Raw genomic sequence first — 20,694 nt, 5'->3', positions numbered from 1 at the left:
TCCTCTGTGGATCTGTAGGCATGTGATGGGCTAAGAGTAGCAGAACTAGTTTTGCCAAGTCTTAGCACTTCCCATGTTGATGTTTCTGAGGTTTGGACTGTCACCTGAAGCTCCACTAAAATGGAAAACCCTTATTTTTGTCTTGAAATTACAATAATTCTTATATTCATTAATCAGAATCAGGTGTATGGAAATCTAAGGAATAAAAACGTATTTATACTTTATTTTAATGAATACGTGTAAACCTACATTTTTCAAGTTTCTTTTAAATGTTGGATTAAAAGAAATTGCTCCTTTAATAACAGAGAATTATATAATAAATTATGGTTTTAAATAATTGGATTTGACCTCAGGTATTTTATTCTACTTATGAAAGCATATAAATATTTTTATAAGTCTATTAAAAATAAATTTATTTTCAGATCCTTTTGAAGCATTCATCATCTTTTCTATTCGCCATGAGATCAGAAGAATTGATCTGCATAAAAGAGACTACAGTCTACTTGTTCCTGGGTTGAGAAACACAATAGCGCTTGATTTTCACTTCAATCAAAGTTTACTGTATTGGACAGATGTTGTAGAAGACAGAATATATCGGGGCAAACTTTCTGAAAGTGGAGGTAATTTTTTAGTGAGAATTCCAAAACAATATTCTGTAATCTGAAGGGATTTTGATTAATCTTTGCACGTTGGTTCTCTATCTCCTGCCTCATGTATGTAAAACAATAGATGTCAAGTACATGTGTGAAAATATGTTGAGGGAGGGGAATAAATGGCAAAAGCCTGTGCTATGCATACCATTTTCAAATTATGAGCTTTTCCATGGGCATTGGTGAAAAAATTTGCTTATAAGAAATAACTACTGCCTTCCACACACTAGTATATACATTTTGAGAGTTGAAATGTTTTGTTTTATTTAAAAAAAAAGTTTTATTTTATTTTATTTGTTTTATTTTTATTTATTTATTTAAATATTTTGTTTTATTTTACTGTCAGCAAGATTTAAACAAGCACTGAATTGGTACAAAGACCACTAATATGAACTAAATGTTTTTTGTCATAATTTGAATTATCTCTTTTGGCTAATGTAGGCTTAAGTAGCGAGGCTATAAGATAAATATATGTAATAATCTTTTTGAAAATGTTGGATCTGTGTAGCATTCCAAACCCCAGGTGTTTCTATCAAAATATAAATTTCTCCTTAAATCACCTTTACAATTTTGGAAAAATGGTAATAACACAATATAATTATCGTATGTGAATTTATGTCCTGTCACACATTGCAAGAGACTGATTTCAAGTGATGGATTTAGATCTTTGGGCTTAGATTGTTAACTGTTAAAAAAAATTAAAATATATAACAAAAACACCAGCAATGTCATAAACTATGAAGAGTTGTCCTATTAGAAAAAGTGTTTTTTTTTTAAATAATTACTTTAATTACAAAAGAAATTTAGAAGTGAGTGAGTAAGGATATTGGTGGGCATTATCAAATTGCTTATTTGTATTTAGACCTCACTAATGTCTTCTTCTGTTATTTGTAAATATGCTATGTCTTGTAAGTCTTTTGGGCCAGGGAGGAGTGGGGAGTATGATTTGGGACTTATCTTTGTTAAGGGTAAGTGCAGTAAAAGCTCTTATCTATCATGCTTCAGAAGAAGGTGGGTGCTGACAAGCTATACTGCATATTGCCCCAGGTAGACTTGATCCTCTTTATTCTACGCCTAAAGATCAATGCTGAAACTAAATTGTAATGATATTAACTAGCGCATCATTATTCCCCAAACCCGTGTTCTATTTCAAAAATCAGAAACAAGAAATAACTTTTTGAACCCTAAACATTGTTGTTCGCCTCAGAGTTTTTTAAAAATTCTTTTTCACTGCCACTGAAAAGACTTAAGAAATTAAAATTTTCTGGTAGGAAATTTCAGTAATTCTAAATTTGGAGCCTTCTTAGTTTCCTTTGTGCCTTATAACACATTTGCACTATATCTTTCAAACTCAATAAAATACTTTAAAACTCTGTGCTGCTCATACACTGGTCTTTTCCTTTGTCCTTAACATGTTCCTTGAATGGGTACAAGAGTTGATTTCCTTTTTTTTTTTTTTTTTGTAGGGGTCAGTGCAGTCGAAGTAGTGGTGGAGCATGGCTTGGCTACCCCAGAAGGGCTGACAGTCGACTGGATAGCGGGCAACATATACTGGATAGACAGCAATCTGGATCAAATTGAAGTGGCCAAGCTAGATGGTTCCCTACGCACTACACTAATAGCCGGAGCCATGGAACATCCCAGAGCCATTGCTTTGGACCCAAGATATGGGTAAAGAAGTTTGCCTTTCACAGATTGACTTTGAGATAAAAAATAATATGTTAAATTAATATTGAATTCAATTATCACATAAATTATTAGATTGCTTATTTTGTGCATGTACATATATGTATATGTATATAATTGTATACATATGAGTTTAAGTTTATTAGCACAGGTGTGGCTATAAGATTGTTTACATAGGTACTTTTAGAGGACAGAAATATCTTTTTTCTAAATATGAGCGTTAGGCCCTATTGGAAAGTGTTGCAATTCATTTTTGAAGCAGTAATTTAATGAATTTCTCTTTGCCCTGCCAAAGAGGGGCCATAATTGTTTCTAACGGTTGCAGACCACAGGGCCAGTCTCTGGTTCAAACAGTCACAGATGTTTATCACATCACCTCTTATGTATTTTGTAAGTACTTGGAGTCACTTTAAAAGAAAATTCGCATAGACTTGAAGGAGTCCAGTAATGAGACACTGACTAATTGGTGTGTTTGAAAGACAAGGCACATGATTCTCAAAAACAAGGTAAAATGTTGAGTAACTCAGGTTATTGACTCTAGTGTTCCCCTGTGTGTGCCTCTGTGAAAGAGCAGAAGAGAGACAATGGATTTGGAGCCAGAAAACGAGGATTCCAGTTGCTACTCAGTCACTTATTTTCTGGGGAACCTACTCTATTAACTTCCCTTAAATTTTAGTTTTTTTTTTTTTCTTTTGTAAGTCAGAGATATTATCTTTATCATTTGGTTGTTTTTGAGGAGATGATAAATATGTGTAAGATAGTATGTAACTGGTATAGGTAAGAATACTATTTATTTATGATTTATTTATTTTTATTTATTTGTTATTACTCTTTATTATCTATTCAATTATTTATTACCTTGGTAATTATTTTGTAAATCCAAAACTATCTTCAAGGCTAAAGGTTAATAGATTGAAATTTTTATTTTTGTCTCTGTATCTTTATTTTATTTATTTTTTTTTTCCAACGTTTATTTATTTTTGGGACAGAGAGAGACAGAGCATGAGCGGGGGAGGGGCAGAGAGAGAGGGAGACACAGAATCAGAAACAGGCTCCAGGCTCTGAGCCATCAGCCCAGAGCCCGACGCGGGGCTCGAAATCGCGGACCGGGAGATCGTGACCTGGCTGAAGTCGGACGCTTAACCGACTGCCCCACCCAGGCGCCCCATGTCTCTGTATCTTTAAATAATACAAAGTCCAAGCAGTGCCAGTGAAGAAGGGGAGTCAGCCAGGAGGGAGTTTGATGAAATGTAGAGGAGAGAAAAGGGAGCCTGTGTTAAAGTCAGCTTCCTGGCCACACTTTCTGGCGTGTTCTCTGGTTTCTGCCCAGGAGTTAGAAATCAGTAGATTAGGAAGTCTGTTCTCCTTTTCCTCAATTCACACACAGAAATTAAAGGGGCAAAGCACCTTCCCTAGAGCAGGGTTCCAAACTGGCAACCTTTATTGATGTGTTTTCTTTACCTTCTACAGTGTTTTAAATTTATTTTAATGACTTGCCCCAATTTAAAACATTGAGACATTTTGTATACAATCCTAGATTTCTTGCTTCTTTTGAAAGAACACCGAGATCTGGCAAGGAGCAAAGCAGTAGGTATATCTTTTAGCTTAGAGATGGGCTCTCTCATGTTTACAGTTTACACTTTGCCTATTTCATTCATTTGCTTCCTGTAATAACAGTTTACCAGGAAGAGATATGTTATGCTTAATGAGAAATTCCTCTTCAAAACAGACTATTCCTGAGATTGCAGGTAATCGCTGGTCCTGACCCTTTACTTCCCATAAAAGTTCATCATCAACATGGGTTTTATCCTCAATATAACAACTACCGGTGTGAAATTTTCACCTATTAGACCTATCTAACTTGTACCAGCATCTTGTAAACAGGAAAAACTTTCTGTATATGGGAAAGTGATATTTTGGAGAAAGCTCTAGTTTTAGCTATAGTTTCCAATATGAAAGGAAAACTATGAGTGAGTGCTCCCAAATTACAAATGGCACACACAGAGAAAAAACAAAACAAAAAGGATAAAACAAGTGTATCAAAGTTTGAAAATAGTCTGACCAAACAAAGCAGTAGATCTGGGAGTTGAAACTTTCTTTTGAACTGACATTGCTTAGGATAAAATTATTTATCTCAGTTTGGGGAATATCCTACCTGAGAGGAGAAAAAAAAATAGAAACACAACATGCCACCCACAAATACTATAAGTGAAAATGTATCCAGGTACTATTCCAGTGATAAAAGATCTTCAGAAGTAATATATCCTCTAAGTTGAAAATACAGAAAGCTAGCCTCTGAATAGGAAAAACCTGATAATGCTTCTGAGAAAGTTGATGCCTTCCGTTACTAATTGCTACTATGAAAGTATAAAGCTGCTTAATTTTTTTGAAACATGAGAGAAGAAACAATGCTTGTAAAATAATTTTTGATATAAATAATTAAAATTCATGGGGCCCCTGGGTGGCTCAGGCTTTTGAGCATCTGACTTTGGCTTAGGTCATGATCTCACAGCTCATGAGTTCAAGCCCTGCATCGGGCTCTGTGCTGACAGCTCAGAGCCTGCAGTCTGCTTCGGATTCTGTGTTTCCCTCTCTCTCTGCTCCTCCCCTGTTCATGTTCTGTCTGTTAAAAAGGAATAAATGTTAAGAACATTTTTTCAAATAATTAAAGTTCAGATGGAAGTACTAATTCGTTCAACTCTAGGAAGTAATTGAAAGGTTGACAAGTATCAGGATATGATAGGATTTTTATTGCAAAAAATTATCTTAATGGATTGATACAATTAAGATATAAGGTTCACATAAATACCCTTAAAACCAGCTGTAGAAATCACATTTAAAAATGCAGTGCAAAGTTAAAATATTTTTAAGTTTGTCATAGTTTGGTAAAAAATTTATAGTTATTTTTAAACATTGGACATTTCATAAGGTAGGCTGAGAGCATACTAAAAATACATGTGAGCATGTGTGCTCGTGCACACACACACAGACACACACACACACACACACACACACACACACACTGAACTGCAAAACTAAGCACAAGAAAAGCAACATTGAAAAATAATTTCAGTGAAACTTAGATTCCTACCTTAGTGCTATCTATTCAAATAGAAACATAAAATTTCTCCCTGTTTCTCAAATAATTCATGAATACATAAAGAAGCTAGGAATCAAAATTGATAGGAGCTCCAAAGGCACTTAAACATTTTTGAAAAATTTTATTTAGGGTAAATCTACTAGATAATTTTTTTTTTAGAAACATGGTTTCTGTAAATACTATTATCTTTCCTACTGCATCATAAGCTCTCTAATAATGGCAAGCAAAGTTGCTTCCATTTCTATGAAATCCTTCACTGCTCTTGGTATATATAATTGTGCTGAATAAATGCTTGTTACATAAAGTAATGCATGTAGGGGTGCTTGGGTGGCTCAGTCGGTTATGCATCTGGCTTCGGCTCAGGTCATGACCTCATGGTTTGTGTGTTCGAGACCCGCGTCGGGCTCTGTGCTGACAGTTCAGAGCCTGGAGCCTGCTTCTGATTTTGTCTCACTCTCTCTCTTGCCCCTCCCCTGCTCCCGCTCTGTCTCTCTCTGTCTCTCAAAAATAAAATATACAAAAATTAAACAAAATAATGCATCCAAATGCATAGGCTTTTTGTTGACATGTAACTTATAAAACTCAAGGATACACTTTCAAGAGTGAATTATATACGAAAAGACAGCTAATGGATACTACTATGAACTTTGTTTTACAATAACAAATGAATTAAAAAGCTTAACAACCAGCAACTTTGCTCCCTCAGCACAGCTGAGGTAAAACCGAAGCAGCGACAACAACAAGAAACAGGTTATAACATCAGCCCAATAAAACATGTTTACATCATGTGAGTTTCCTTCTGCTATGAAGGTCCTTTGTGACCTTTTCCTACAGATGCCAAAAAACAAATGTTTTTAATCAACTATTTTGCTTCCTCGGCATAAAATCCACAGGCCTTCGTTTTACACCATAAAACATATTTGCCATCATGCCACATTCCTTTAATATTCTGGGTTTTGACCCAATATCCCAAGTGACAAGTTATTCCAAGATGGTAAATGGGAGTCTTAGGGAGGAGTCATTTTTCTCTCATTCCATTTTAAAGGAATACACTTATTGCTAAGGTGACCTGAAAGAGTATATGAATCTCCTCTAAACAACAAGCTTAGTATTAGGGAGTAAGAAGCACTAGGGAGTTCAGAATCTATAGGGCACTCACTTCAGTTCTTGAACTTTCATTGCCTTTGTAATGATGCAGCTGCCTGGTGTCTTCCTGCTCCATTGCTGGTATTTAAATTTCATTTGTCATAATAACTGGATGCTGCTTAACAATTGCAATTTGTAAAAGCAGATATAATAATTATGAAGATTAGTGAAACATCTAAAGAAAATTTTAATTTCATCTGGGACTGTTCCTAAATTAAACTAATAATGATGTTGTTGCTTTTAGAAGACCTAAAGATTATAGATAAGTAACCTCTTTTTTGGCCAAGATAATTTATTTTCACCTTCTGCAGCTTGACCTGATAGATGATAATGGCCCTTTCATGCCTGTAATGATACAAGTTGTTCATGGTCCATTGACCCAATTTAATCCTGATACAGACTAACCTGTGAATGCAGGAACTGTAGAATCAGTAGACTGTAGTCTCTTTTTTAAAAAGCAATTGTGGCTGAATATTTCCATACATCCTGTAAGAAGACATATTCAGTCTTTTTATATTTCAAAAAATAATGCAATCATTGAAATGCTAATACATTTTAACCACAAAAATAAAGTAATAAGGGGAAAATGATTCTTTTAAAATACCACATTGGAAAGTATACAAAAGAGTGCCTAGAATTTTATGAAACAATGATCCTTGAAATCAACTTTTAAATGGATTGTAAACTGACTTGTGGTAAAGTTAAAAACACTTTTAGGGGAACTAATTCTAGAACATGTTATTTTATAAAAAGAGTTGAAAATTTCCGCACTTGAATTGATGAAAGATTAGGACCATAGTCCTAACCAGAAACAGTTTAATGCTGCTATGTTTAGTGAAGAAATGAAGGAATCACTTATTTTATAATTCCTCGAACTATCTCAAGCCATACTTTTTTGGTCCGGTGGACCATATCTGAGAGTTTACAGTGCCTACTTCTGGTAAATATATACATGTAGAGAGAATGCAGAATTGTAGGGTTATTGATATGTGTGTTGGAATTTTCACAACTACATGTGACAGAACTAGGTAGAAAGTTACAAGAGAGACCTCAATTCTCCATTTGTTATTCAGGCAAAAGACAATGCTTCAGAAGTTGTTGGGTCATCAATCCAGACTGTGAATTACAGTTTTGCCTAGATCTGGTGGTGACTTATCCACAGATACTCAGACTAGCTATGATTCTCAAAATCATCGTTTGTTTTCAGTGATTATTTTTCCTAATCTTTTTCAAAATTGAAAACCTCTCTTATCTACCTTGTTTGCCAAGATACCACCATAAATTTGATTGATGCTATGTTGCTCTTGTTTCTATTTTAAATCTTCTTTTTTTAATCCTCAGTATAAAGGGAAGCTGACAAATAACAATCTGCTGTCAGTGAAAAGATGTGTGCATCTAAAATTAAATTTGTAGTGAGACACATAATTCATTTCATTCATTCTTTTAAAGACATTTAGCTACTTAACTTAGTAGCCTACCAGCTTTATATTGATGAATCTCTGTTCCATTTGCTCTTTATGGCAACATATTGTATATTTATAAGCAATATGTGTATGTGTATATACATATTGATATTTCCAGGTAATTGGGTTTTTTCCTCATATAAAACAATCTACTCTTTAAAAATTAGTCTTTTCAGGGGCACCTGGGTGGCTCAGTCCGTTAAACATCTGACTCTTGGTTTTGGCTCAGGTCATGATCTCATGGTTTGTGAGTTTGACCCCCTCATCAGGCTCTGTGCTAACAGTGCAAGCCTGCTTGGGATTTTCTCTTCCCTCTCTCTCTCTGCTCCTACCCCATTTGCCCCTTCTGTCTCTCTCAAAAAATAAATACATAAGCTTATGTTTTTTTTTTTAATTAGTCTTTTCATAAAAAAAATATATTTCTAGCTGTAAGATTTTATAAAGGTCCTCTGGTATTTTTGATATTTAAAAAAATTCACTTATGAATTTAATTTTGAGTTGTTTATACTTTAAAAAATATTTTAATGTTTATTTATTTTGATAGAGAACGAGTTGGGGAGGAACAGAGGGAGAGAAAGAGAGAGAGAGAGAGAGAGAGAGAGAGAGAGAGAGAGAGAATCCCAAGCAGGCTGTCAGTACAGAGCCCTACAAGGGGATCAGTCTCACTGACCATGACCTGAGCCGAAATCGAGAGTCAGACACTCAACTGACTGAACCATCCAGGCACCCTGTGTTCTTCACACTTCTAAACTTTATAATATAAATTTTCAAATACACAAAATAGAAGGAATTATATAATAAAACTCCTCATTTCCATTTCCCAGCTTCAACAATTATTAGTACACTGTGCCTGATATATTATTTAGTTTTATCCTTTCTCAGTAGTTTACTTAATTTACCTGAATATTGGTGATTAAGCAATGAATAATTTGGATTTTGTCTTTATGGATATAATCCCAGGGACATGAAACTCCTAAAGCTGCCTGTGAAACTAAATTTTTTCTTTTTTACATAAACTCAGTTTTTGACAGACATTCTTTGAGATAAACCCAATCCTATGACCTACTCCTTTGGATCTTTTTCTCATGGCTTTGACTTAAGCTTACATTATAAAACTAATCCACCTTCACATTCATGCTGGTATGACATTTAAACATTGACATTAGTATTAATTCTTGTTCTCTGTCCTTCTTTGTGTCTGTCTCTCTCCATTTGGTTAACAGTTTGGAAATACTTTGCGTTTTTTTCATTTAAAAAAATCATCTCAACGACTACGTGTGTGTGGCATGCTTTTCCAAACACAAATCTTTTCTGTGGGCTGACCAGTTTCCATCCGTTTCCTCATCAAATGCTCCTGACACTGTGTACAGTTACAGTTTTTATTTACAGATGAGAAAATGGAGTCTGAGGTTAAAGATGCTGGAGTAAGTGACAGATACCAGTGTCAATCCCAAGTTTGTCTGAGACCAAAAATATATTGACATAATCATTTAATAACATTTTGTGGATGCCCAGTGCTGAAGAGTTGTATATGAACTGCTACTCTTATCAAGAACATCTACATCTTCCTTCTCTGTTCACCATAGGTTTTAACATATGTACTTACTAAATTTATTATATAATGTATTGAATCATCTTTTCCTTTTGTATTTGACATTCCTCTGTCCCCAGACTATATACGTTTCAAAAATTGAAGTCATGACAAATAGTTTATATCACTCCATATTTCCTTATATAAACATATTTTTCTTAAAAGATAGGGTAAATTGGATTTTGAATTTTTTTCCAGAGGATTATTTCATTTTCTGAGGTAATCTACCAAATGAATATACTTAAGGATCATTCAAAATATGGAAGAATAAAAAGTAGCAAAACTATATATAATTATAATGAAGAATAAAGGTATTTTTACCAGTAGCTTTACCATTTTTCACCAAAATGGTGTCAGAGCTTATGATAGGAAAATTTGCTAGGTTGTCACTATTTCTCCAGTCCTTTGAGTTCTGCCTTCCCAAATCACCATGCTATTCATTGGGTTCTATGACCAAAGTAGAGAAGGCAACTGCCATTTACTGATTAGCAACCATGGTCTTACTCCTGTACCAGATGTTTTCCCTTTGTTATTTTATTTAGTGATGTGACATTAAAGAATTAGATGTTAAAAGCATGAGAACAGAAGTTAGACTGTCCAGTTTTCCATCTCCCTCTGCCACTCACCAGCTCTATAACCCTGGTCAAGTAATTTAACTTCTCTAAACTCATTCTCCCATCTCAAACATAAATAACATTAGTCATGGCCTCATGATTGATTAAAGGAGATCATCTATAAAGCACTGAAAATAGTATTTAGCATATAGTAAGCACTTAAAAACTACAGCCAGTTGTAATGATTGTGGTATTATTGTGTAACTATACAATACATACTATAGAAACATGCATTAGCAGTTTAAACCACTGTCAACGGAACGTAAGCTGTCTATCGCCTAATAGCCTTAGAAATCAAATGCATGACATAAGGTACTTGATGCCCATTGTGGGGAAGAACTGTTAGTGCACCATGAATTTGTAGAGTCTCAAATAGTATTTGGTTTTAAAAGAAGTAATAATTTTTAACATATAAAGCTGGTATTTTCACAACTGCTTTGTGTTTGTTACATTATGATTTCCTCTGTTTTCCCTCTGTTTCCTGTCATATGATCTATGTCATTGCTATGAATGTGAAGGTTATCTCCATACTGATGACTTCCAAATTCATAACTCTAGCCCTGCCTTCTTCCCTGAACTTCACTCTGGCATACCCAGTTTCATGAATACCTCCATATTGATATCTTGAAATCATAAGATAAAAAAATCAGTAAGATAAAAAAAAGTAAACTTTTGATTGCTCTTCACATTCATTCACACTCATTTCCCAAATCTTAGAATTGGATCCTCTTCCATTTTCCCATTTTTTTATGGATTCCCTGCACACCCTCTTCCTTACCCTTACTCTGACTTCGCTGACACGAGAAACACAGTCACTTATGATCTGTTCTCTACTTCGTTCCCTATATTCGGTCATCAGCTAGCCCTGGAAGTTCTACCTCCAAAATGTACCATTAATCCATTCACTTCTCTTTCCTGCCACTCCCATACTCCAAACCACCATCATCTTTGCCTGGTCCTTTAAAATAACCACCTGATGTGCCCATACTCTTGCCTCACTATCACCCACTTATAAATGGTACCATGTTTCTCCCCTGCTTAAATATGCTTCTTATTCCCTTAAAATAAAATCCCATATAATAGCCTTAGCCAGAAAGACCCTTTAAGTTGCCCTTTTCAAATCCATCTTTTTGCTTTTTCCTCCTTACTCACTATCTTGATATTATATCTGTTCTTCAGATCACCCACTTTCTTTTCCCTGTTCAGGCTTTTATTTATTTTGCTTGTCATGTTCTTTATATTGTTTTTTTTTATCTTTTAGAGTCAGTGTAAATACAGTCTTCTCAAAGTGTTTTTTTTTTTCTTTTTTTCCTGATCATCTTCTTTAAGTAGATCACTTACCTGCTGTTCTCTTCCATAATAAAAGTTTTCCTCAGCATATTTCAGAATTTGTAATTATATATTCATGTGTTTATTTGGCTTGTCTTCTCTACTGGACTCTAAGCCCCATGTGGGTAGATAACACATCTGTTTCTTTTGAGACTGTTTACCTAATAAGTGTCTAGCATGTAGTAGGCACTCGATAAATATTTGTAAAATGAATGGCTGAAACAATAACATTATTTATTTTTCTTCAGAATTCTTTTCTGGACAGATTGGGATGCCAATTTTCCTCGCATCGAATCTGCTTCCATGAGTGGTGCTGGCAGAAAAACCATCTACAAAGACATGAAAACTGGAGCTTGGCCAAATGGACTAACTGTGGACCACTTTGAAAAAAGGATAGTTTGGACAGATGCCAGGTTTAATAAAAATGATCTTTTTCTTCTATATCTTGTGTTACCTTTCACAGATAGCATTTATAAACTCAAAAGATGTCCTAACATGCATGTATTATATATACACACATTGAAATTGGTGGTAATATTTATTTGTTTTCCATATGATGGTGGTGTTGATGTTTGTTTGTTTTTGTTATGATGGGCTTATTTTTTCTTTCTACAAATCAGATACCCATAAAATATTTTAAATATATTTTATAAAATATTTTCTCTGGCATTTATGTAAGTAATATGATAACATGACTGGACCATCTGAATAAGTTTTGATAAAATGCTGATTTATTACCTTTCTGTAGGTCAGATGCTATTTATTCAGCCCTCTATGATGGAACAGGCATGATAGAAATCATCCGAGGTCATGAATACCTTTCCCATCCTTTTGCTGTGTCTCTATATGGGAGTGAGGTCTACTGGACAGACTGGAGGACCAACACATTGTCAAAAGCCAATAAGTGGACAGGGCAGAATGTCAGTGTGATTCAGAAAACCAGTGCCCAGCCATTCGACCTTCAGATATACCACCCCAGCCGACAGCCCCACGGTAAGTGCTGGTTGTGAAGTAACCACCCAGAAAGTATTTTCACCTTAATCATATAAGATTTGAAGTGCAAAATCACTTCTATAAGTTAAGTTATTAATATTTTATGTATATGGTAGAAGTAGTTCCAGCCTTTGTTTTAATTAGTTCAGAATATTTTTTTCTTTCCCTTTTTTTCATATAGCAGTAAAGAAATCTTAGAAATTAAGGGTTTTATACAAAGTCCTCACATTTTTAGTCACTGCTTGTATCTATAAAAAATACTGTGGAAAGTTGTAAAAGGTCTTTATATTGAGAATCTATCACCAGACTAGGATCAGAAAGGACACATTGATGTTTGCCTTCAAATGTTGCCTGTGAAGTATGTTGGGAGGAGAAGGAGTGGTGTGGAAGAAAGAATCAAGCATCTGCTTGAGCTTTTCCATCTTAAAAGAACTGAGTTCACATGAACATATGTGCTACCTCTCCCCATACACTCCACATTTTGTTTCAATAGTAATCTCCATCTTGGCTTTGGGATTTCATTTCTTCCACTCAATCCTTGACAAATGTTCTTAATATCAAGTCTGAACAGTTTTCTTCCTTTTTTTTTTTTTTTTTTTTTCTGGGCTACTATAGCCATCCGGTGTAACATCAGCTCATCCTTTTATACCTCTTGATGGAGTCTTCCCTTTTATAATGTGTGTCTTAACCAAAAGAGTCTCATTCCAAAGCAAACAGTGTTTTCTTATCATTAGTAGATTTTTACTTGAGAATATGATGTTCAGATGACAGCTCTTTACTGGAGGATACATTTTATCCTTGTCTCCCTCTTTCAGTGTAGAGTAGACAGATCTTCCACTTTGTTAGTATTTCTGGTCTTACAGACTTCACTTCAATCCTTATTTTAGATTTATGTTATATTATCTTCACCTGGTTGTGACTAAAACTACTCACCTTTCTGGTCTGTAAATTCCTTAGCTATCCTTTTTCTTTCTTCAATACTTGTCCTTCATTCTCTCTTGATACTATTTCTTCTACCAAAATTTCCTCATCTGTAAAATTTTCCGTGCCCTGTCTCTGACATAGTCTTATTGAATGTAGTTTTGGTCCCAGACACTTTCAGTTTCTCAGTCTCAGTTTTCTTATATAACAGATCCTTCTTTGTCTGTGGGAGTTTCTACATACCATGTACTAAATGAGCAATCATGTTAAACCTTTTCTATCATCCTTAATTCCTCTACTCTTTTCATCCTACAAACCTGCATGACATGGGGACATTAAGAGGAGACAACAGAGCTTAGTCACTTTTGTGCTTAAAGGCATTTGATTTAACTAAATTGAAATAAAGCAGGAAATCATGATTCTGGCCAGCAATGTGACACTAATACAATACAATAAAAAATTTTTCTTTTCTGAATACCTCCTTCAGCATGAAAGAGTATCAAGTCATCAACATTGTATGTTGATGACAAATGCAGGATTGGTTTTATTTTTTATGAAAGCAAAATATGTACTTCTATGTTTTTGTGACCCAGACTCTGGCATTTTTAGGAGCTGTAGTTTTTATGTTTGGAGTAATTTAAATGAATTGGACCGTGAAAAATGGCCTGGGTTTATGTATTACATCATTCCCCTCCTCAACATAGGATCAATGTATTTCATTTACTAACTGTCTAATTTGCCCACATTGACATGAGCCCTAGAAAATTTATAGAATGGAAGGGCGCCTGGGTGGCGCAGTCGGTTAAGCGTCCGACTTCAGCCAGGTCACGATCTCGCGGTCCGTGAGTTCGAGCCCCGCGTCAGGCTCTGGGCTGATGGCTCAGAGCCTGGAGCCTGTTTCCGATTCTGTGTCTCCCTCTCTCTCTGCCCCTCCCCGTTCATGCTCTGTCTCTCTCTGTCCCAAAAATAAATAAACGTTGAAAAAAAAAAAAAAGAAAAGAAAATTTATAGAATGGAAAGGAAAATGATACTTTCTAGCTTTTCTGACATTTTCATATATAGAGAAAGGAACCGAAACAAAGTACAGTAGTTCCCTCCCCACACTCTGCCATGGTTTCACTCTCCCTGATCACCTCTGGTCTAAAAGCAGAATATCCTCCTTCTAAACTATCATTAGAAGATCAATGACAGCCTAACGCTATGTTATAATGCCTACGTCATTCACCTCACTTCATCCATCACGTAGGTGTTTTATCATTTCATAACATCACAAGCACAAGGGTGAGTACAATATGGTATTTTGAGACAGATAAATACCACATTCACATAAATTTTATGACAGTATGCTATTATAATTTTTCTATTTATTGTCAATCTATTGCTGTGTCTAATTATTAAATTAGATTTATCATAGATATATATCATAGGTATGTGTGCATAGGAAAAAAACATAGTATATGTAGGATTTGGTAACATCAATAATTTCAGGCATCTATTTGGGATGTATCCTTCCTGGATAAGGAGAGATTGCTGTAATTCATTTGTTGGTGGGGAGGTTTTTTTGACATAATTTTTTTAATGTTTTTATTTTTTTTTATTTTTTGAGAGAGACACAGAGAGAGACAGAGCGCAAAGTGAGGGAGAGGCAGAGAGAATGAGACAAAGAATCCAAAGTAGGTTCCAGGCTCTGAGCTGTCAGCACAGAGCCCGACATCAGGCTTGAACCCATGAACTATGAGATCATGACCTGAGCTGAAGTTGGACACTTACCTGACAGAGCCACCCAGGTGCCCCAACATCATTTTTTTAATTTCTTTTGAGAGAGAGAGAGAGAGAGAGAGAGAGAGAGAGAGAGAGAGAATCTTAAGCAGTCTCCACACTCAGTGTGGAGCCCGAGGAGAACTCAATCCCACCCCTGAGATCATGATCTGAGCTGAAATCAAGAGTCAGATGCACAACTGAGAGCCACCCAGGCACCAATTGACGTCTTCACTTAACTTGAAACATGATTTATATAAGACTTCTCCAATTTACAGAAAATAAAGAAGTTTTTACTTTATGGATCTGATTTAACATACAGAATTCAGGGCAGATATTCTAGTCTTTATATACTTTTAGAGAATGTCACCTATAACAAGACCTTGCTATTTCCTAATTGAAATTCAGTCAGTTTCCAATTTTGAGAATGATCAGAGAGCATTCTACTTTTCCCCATTATAAGGATCACTGAGCATATAACAATCATTATCCATCCTGTTTATCTGCTTCAGTGAAGTAACACTTCCACTGCTATGGGAAAAAATAAAAAAAGATGTACGAATATATTGACTATTACCAAGGATAGAGTTGCAGTAAAAATGGTGGCAAAGGTTCAGTGTTAATACAAGTAAAATAACAATAGCACCCTGTTTTCTGGTGAATAATAATGTAAAGTTCATGGAAAATAATAAATTTTAAAAATACATGACATTCAGTGCTATAAAATTGAAATATATCTTTCAAAAATTAAAGAAATAAAGGTTACAAATAGTCTTTGAAATTATCTAATCCTCCAAGTAGGAAGTTAATGAATGTTTTAATACCAGTTTTCGTACATTCATCTTGTGCATAAATTTCCAAGTTGGTTATTGAACACAAAAGTAAAACTTTTCAAAAGGAAAATGTATTTTAGAACCTTTGGTTTCTAATGTTGTTGTTATTTGGGATGCAGAAGAAACAATCAAAGCTCAGACGTATGCAATATAAAGGAGCAATAGTGGGTATATTAAATCTAATTTTTAAAAAACGTTTATGTTTGAGAGAGAGCACACGCACAACTGGGAGAAGGGCAGTGAGAGAGGGGACAGAGGATCCAAGCCAACTCTGTATGCTGATAGCAGAGACACCTATGCGGGCTTGAACTCACAAACTGTGAGATCATGACCTGAGCCAAAGTCAGAGGCTTAATTGACTGAGCCACCCAGACACCCCGCTGTCATTGATCATTTTAATGCATGTTTCTATACATAAATATGTATCTTTACTTAATAACTTTGGGGTTTGTTGCTTTCATTAGCAAGTCATATGGTCTTTTAGTTGCCAGAAACTGATAGATGAACATAAGCCCTTCCAAAATGTATCACTAAACCCTAATGAAAATTAACCCATAGTCTTTGTTTTATAGTTTTTCTTTATTTATTTTTTAAATCTACTCTCGGCAACTTTCAAATAATAGTATTATTTTTTTATAAAGGACTTTTATTTATTTTGAAAGAGAGTATGAGTAGGTTAGGGACAGAGAAAGAGGGGACAGAGAGAATCAGAAGCAGACTCCACACTGTCAGTGCAGAACTCGATGTGGGGCTCGAACTTGTGAACTGTGAGATCATGACCTGAGCCGAAATTAAGAGTCTGCCGCTTAACCGACTGAGCCACCCAGGCGCCCCTTAATAGAGTATTATTAACTGTAATCACCCACACTGTACATTACATTGTCATGGCTTATTTATTTTACAACTAGAAGTTTGTACCTTTTGACTCTCTTCATCCATTTCACCCAAACCCCACCTTTTCCTTTTGGAAACCAGCAATTTGTTCTTTGTATTTTTACGTTCAGTGTTTTGTTGCTGTTGTTGTTTTGTTTTAAGATTTCACATGTAAGTGAGATCATGTGGCATTCGTATTTCTCTGACTTATTTCTCTTAGCATAATGCCCTCAAGGTCCATACATGTTGCTGCAGATGACAAGATTTCCTTCCTTTTTCATGACTAAATATTTTGAAATATATAAATTTTCTTTATCCATTCATCCATCGATAGGCACCTAGATTGTTCCCATGTGTTTGCTACTATAAAAAAAGTGCTGCAATGAACATGAGAGTGCATATGACATCTCCTATGCCAAAAAAGCAAAGCAAGAAAGTTTAAAGTAAGGACACAGAGTAGTAGTTTTATGCTGATAGATGCTGTAGGAACCGAGGACAGAAATATGAAAATAAAATATTGAGAAATTTCGAATAAGAATGTTACATAATATGTACTGTAGTTTCACACTGGCTAGGATAGTCACATTTCATCCCTATATGCCCTTTTCCATTGATTGGGCTGACAACTAGACACTTAACCTAAATTTTCTATTTTTTTAAAGTTTTATTCATTTATTTTTGAAAGAAAGAAAGAGAGAGAACGCAAGCGGGGGGAGGGGCAGAGAGAGAGAGAGGGAGACACAGAACCTGAAGCAGGCTCCAGACTCTGAGCTGTCAGCACACAGCCCTATGCATGCAGGTCTGGAACGCGTGAACTGTGAGATCACGGCCTAAGCTGAAGTCGGATGCTCAACCCACTGAGCCATCCAAGCGCCCCTGAATTCTCTATTTTCTATATATGTTGTATATTGGCAATTGATAGCATGTAGTTGATACTTAACGTCCAACCTACTGAATAAATACATGGGAGATGGTAGTTTTCTTAGCATAGAGAGCTCATATAAATAAATATATTTGTTACTTTTATAATATTTGTTACACAAGAACACCATCATAGATTTCCCTTTAAGGTAAAAATGAATAATAAACATTTATGAAGCCATCTAATTTAAATACATTTTTATCAGTAAAGCACAGCTATTAATTGAATAAATTTTGAGTGCATTAAAAACCAACAGCAACAACAAAATTTATGATAAACTATTTTTGAGAAATATGTTAGTTTTGTTTGGATAATGAGATCTGGGCTTGTATGATTAAGCATTAAATTAAAATTATATCATCATCCTGACTTTGTAATAATAAGGAAGGTATGCACTTATATTGCCTTTTTATTAGTCCTTTACAGGCATTACTTTCAATATGCACAAAGATTTGAAAGAAACATTCTCCTTCTGAGAGGCTTCTCACTTCAAAGCCATATAACAATTATGAATCTTTACACAATTCAGATTTCACCTCCTTCATGTTCATGCTTAACACTACAAGAACTCCTTTAGCACTTAGAGCTTGTATGGTTATATAATATTTTCCTACTCTGTTTTATTTACCCACTACATTATACAATATTTGAGTAGAAGAATGCCACTTATTTATTTGTGTCCACTATATAGCGAAGTCCTTAATAATGTTATTAATTATATTATTAGCACCTGACACTTGCTAATTTTCATTCCAATTGTATGAGGAAGGTGTTAGCAACATAGTTTTATAGATAAGGAACCTAAGGAAGATAAATATTAAGTTATTTCCTCAGGGTCTATAGCCAGAAGGTGTTTGCCCAGTTATCTGACTTCAAGGAAAGTGACCTCAGAGCTCTTGCCTTAACCACTCTGCTCTACAGGAAGTTCCTGTTTGAGATTCTCCTTGGAATTGTTATTTTATGTCACCAGATGGCAGTAGAGAGTCGTTTTATTGCCTTTTAAGTGGGACAGACTAATTCTTACCTTCTTGGAGTTTATAGTCTAGAAGGGGAACAAACTAAATTAAAAACTAGGATCAATAAAATAACTGTTATCATGGATTGAGTTTGAATGTAAGAGTATAGCAAATAGATTTTAAAGGGCAGTTGGGTGTGTTCCTAAAAAGACCTTGGGTTAGTCTAGTTCAACCCATTACTCTGTCTCTCACTAACTAGACTTGTCTAGCTGAGGCAAAATAATTCACTTCTGGGATCTCATTTCCTCATTTGTAAGTCGAAGCAGCTAGAGGTAAGGAGGAAATAAGTGGAAAACAAGATTGGGCAGGGATCAGACCATGTTGGTATTTAAATGGCGCATTCAAGGAATTTTAATTTTTATCCTCTAGGATAGCTAGTTTGAATGATTTCAGACTTGAATGCACATCCAAATTACCTACAGAGGTCACTAAAACACAGATTACTGGGCTGCGCTCAAGAGCTTTAGATTCAGTAGGCCTAGAGTGTGGCTTCAGATTTTGCATTTTTAACAAATTCCCAGGGGATGGTGATGCTGCCTAAAGAACCACTTTAGAGTCTTAAGTGAAGGAGAAAATCATTTTTATTTGTTTGGTCACCGGAGTGAGAAGAGCAGATTTGGGTGCTAGAAACACGATTTCATCTGTGCGGGGGATAGATTGCAGAGAGACAGCACTGCAGGTAGCACTGGTGAGTGGGCTACTTCAGTAGATCCAGAGCTTAGGTGATGCAAAATCTGGGATGACGGTCATAAGAACAGAGAGAATGGTATGGTTGAGATATGCTTAGAGGCAAAATCAATAAAAATGGTGATAGAAGTTGTGGAGTGGGGGAGATTGGGAAGAAAAGGAAGAATTTGAGATGGTTGTTTTCTCTAGTTTCTGTAATTGGCTTTATGATCAAGATATGACCTAGAGTCCATGGGATTGAGTTAAGGGAGGAGTCCACAAACTTCTGTGAAAGACCTGATAGTAAGCGTTTTAGGCTTTACAGGCCATATGGTCTCTGTTGCAGCTATTCAACTTAGCTGTGTGTGAAAGTAATCACATGGAAAATGAACTGTTGTAGCTATGTTTCAATAAAACTTTATTTATAGACACCAAATTTTAATTTCATATACTTTTCATTTTTTTGAGTATTATTCTTATTTTTTTTTTTTTTTTTTTTGCCCTACAGTATTAGCCTGCAGGCCAAAGTCTACTGACACCTGGTTTAAAGAATAAACTAAAAAAAATAAGCTTTTGATACACTCAATTTGAGGTACCTCTGGGATATGATGGAATGTTCAGGGCTATAAGGCAAGGAGAGTTTAAGCAAGAACTAGAGCTTCGGTATTCATTTAATTTTAGGTTGAAGACAAAAAGATAAATGAGATTTCCCAAGAATATTACAGAAAATGTGAAGAGGGCAAGGACAGAGCCTTGAAGTAAGCGAACACTAAAGAAGGCAAGGCAGAATGCTGAGGAGGTGACCAGAAACAAAGAGATAACAGTCAAAAGAAACAAAAAACAAAAATGAAAAAACAAAACAAAAAAAACACTAAGACAAGTTTCAAGATGACAGAGTGACAGTGGCCACTTCTCATGGAGAAGTCAAGAAAGATAAAGACATAAGTGTATTCATTGGATTTAGTAATTTGGAGGACAGTCGGCCATAATTTAATTTAGAACAATTTCATTGGAGCTGTTTGCCTGTATCCTAGTGATCACAACTATGTCTGAGGTTAGGCATTATTATAAATATTCAAGCCGGGGCGCCTGGGTGGCTCAGTCGGTTAAGCGTCGGACTTCAGCCAGGTCAC

The 20,694-nt window shown here is 35.3% G+C and overlaps 1 protein-coding gene across 4 annotated transcripts in view; it reads left to right on the top strand.

Annotated features, from left to right (window-relative positions):
• The window catches only part of LRP1B (LDL receptor related protein 1B), a 1,898,953-nt gene that overhangs the window by 1,265,669 nt on the left and 612,590 nt on the right, over nt 1-20,694 (top strand). For all 4 annotated transcript variants that reach the window (XM_040474969.1, XM_040474970.1, XM_040474968.1 and 1 more), the window contains exons 24-27: nt 423-620; nt 2,117-2,321; nt 11,828-11,992; nt 12,328-12,572. In XM_040474969.1, the coding sequence (XP_040330903.1) occupies nt 423-620; nt 2,117-2,321; nt 11,828-11,992; nt 12,328-12,572 (813 nt within the window). The remainder of the gene's footprint in view (nt 1-422; nt 621-2,116; nt 2,322-11,827; nt 11,993-12,327; nt 12,573-20,694) is intronic.

The sequence above is a fragment of the Herpailurus yagouaroundi genome, unplaced genomic scaffold, assembly GCF_014898765.1.
Source record: "Herpailurus yagouaroundi ecotype Mexico unplaced genomic scaffold, PumYag 140, whole genome shotgun sequence".
Taxonomy (NCBI): domain Eukaryota; kingdom Metazoa; phylum Chordata; class Mammalia; order Carnivora; family Felidae; genus Herpailurus; species Herpailurus yagouaroundi.
Note: the sequence above shows the minus strand (reverse complement) of the source record. Positions and strands in the feature narration are given on the sequence as shown.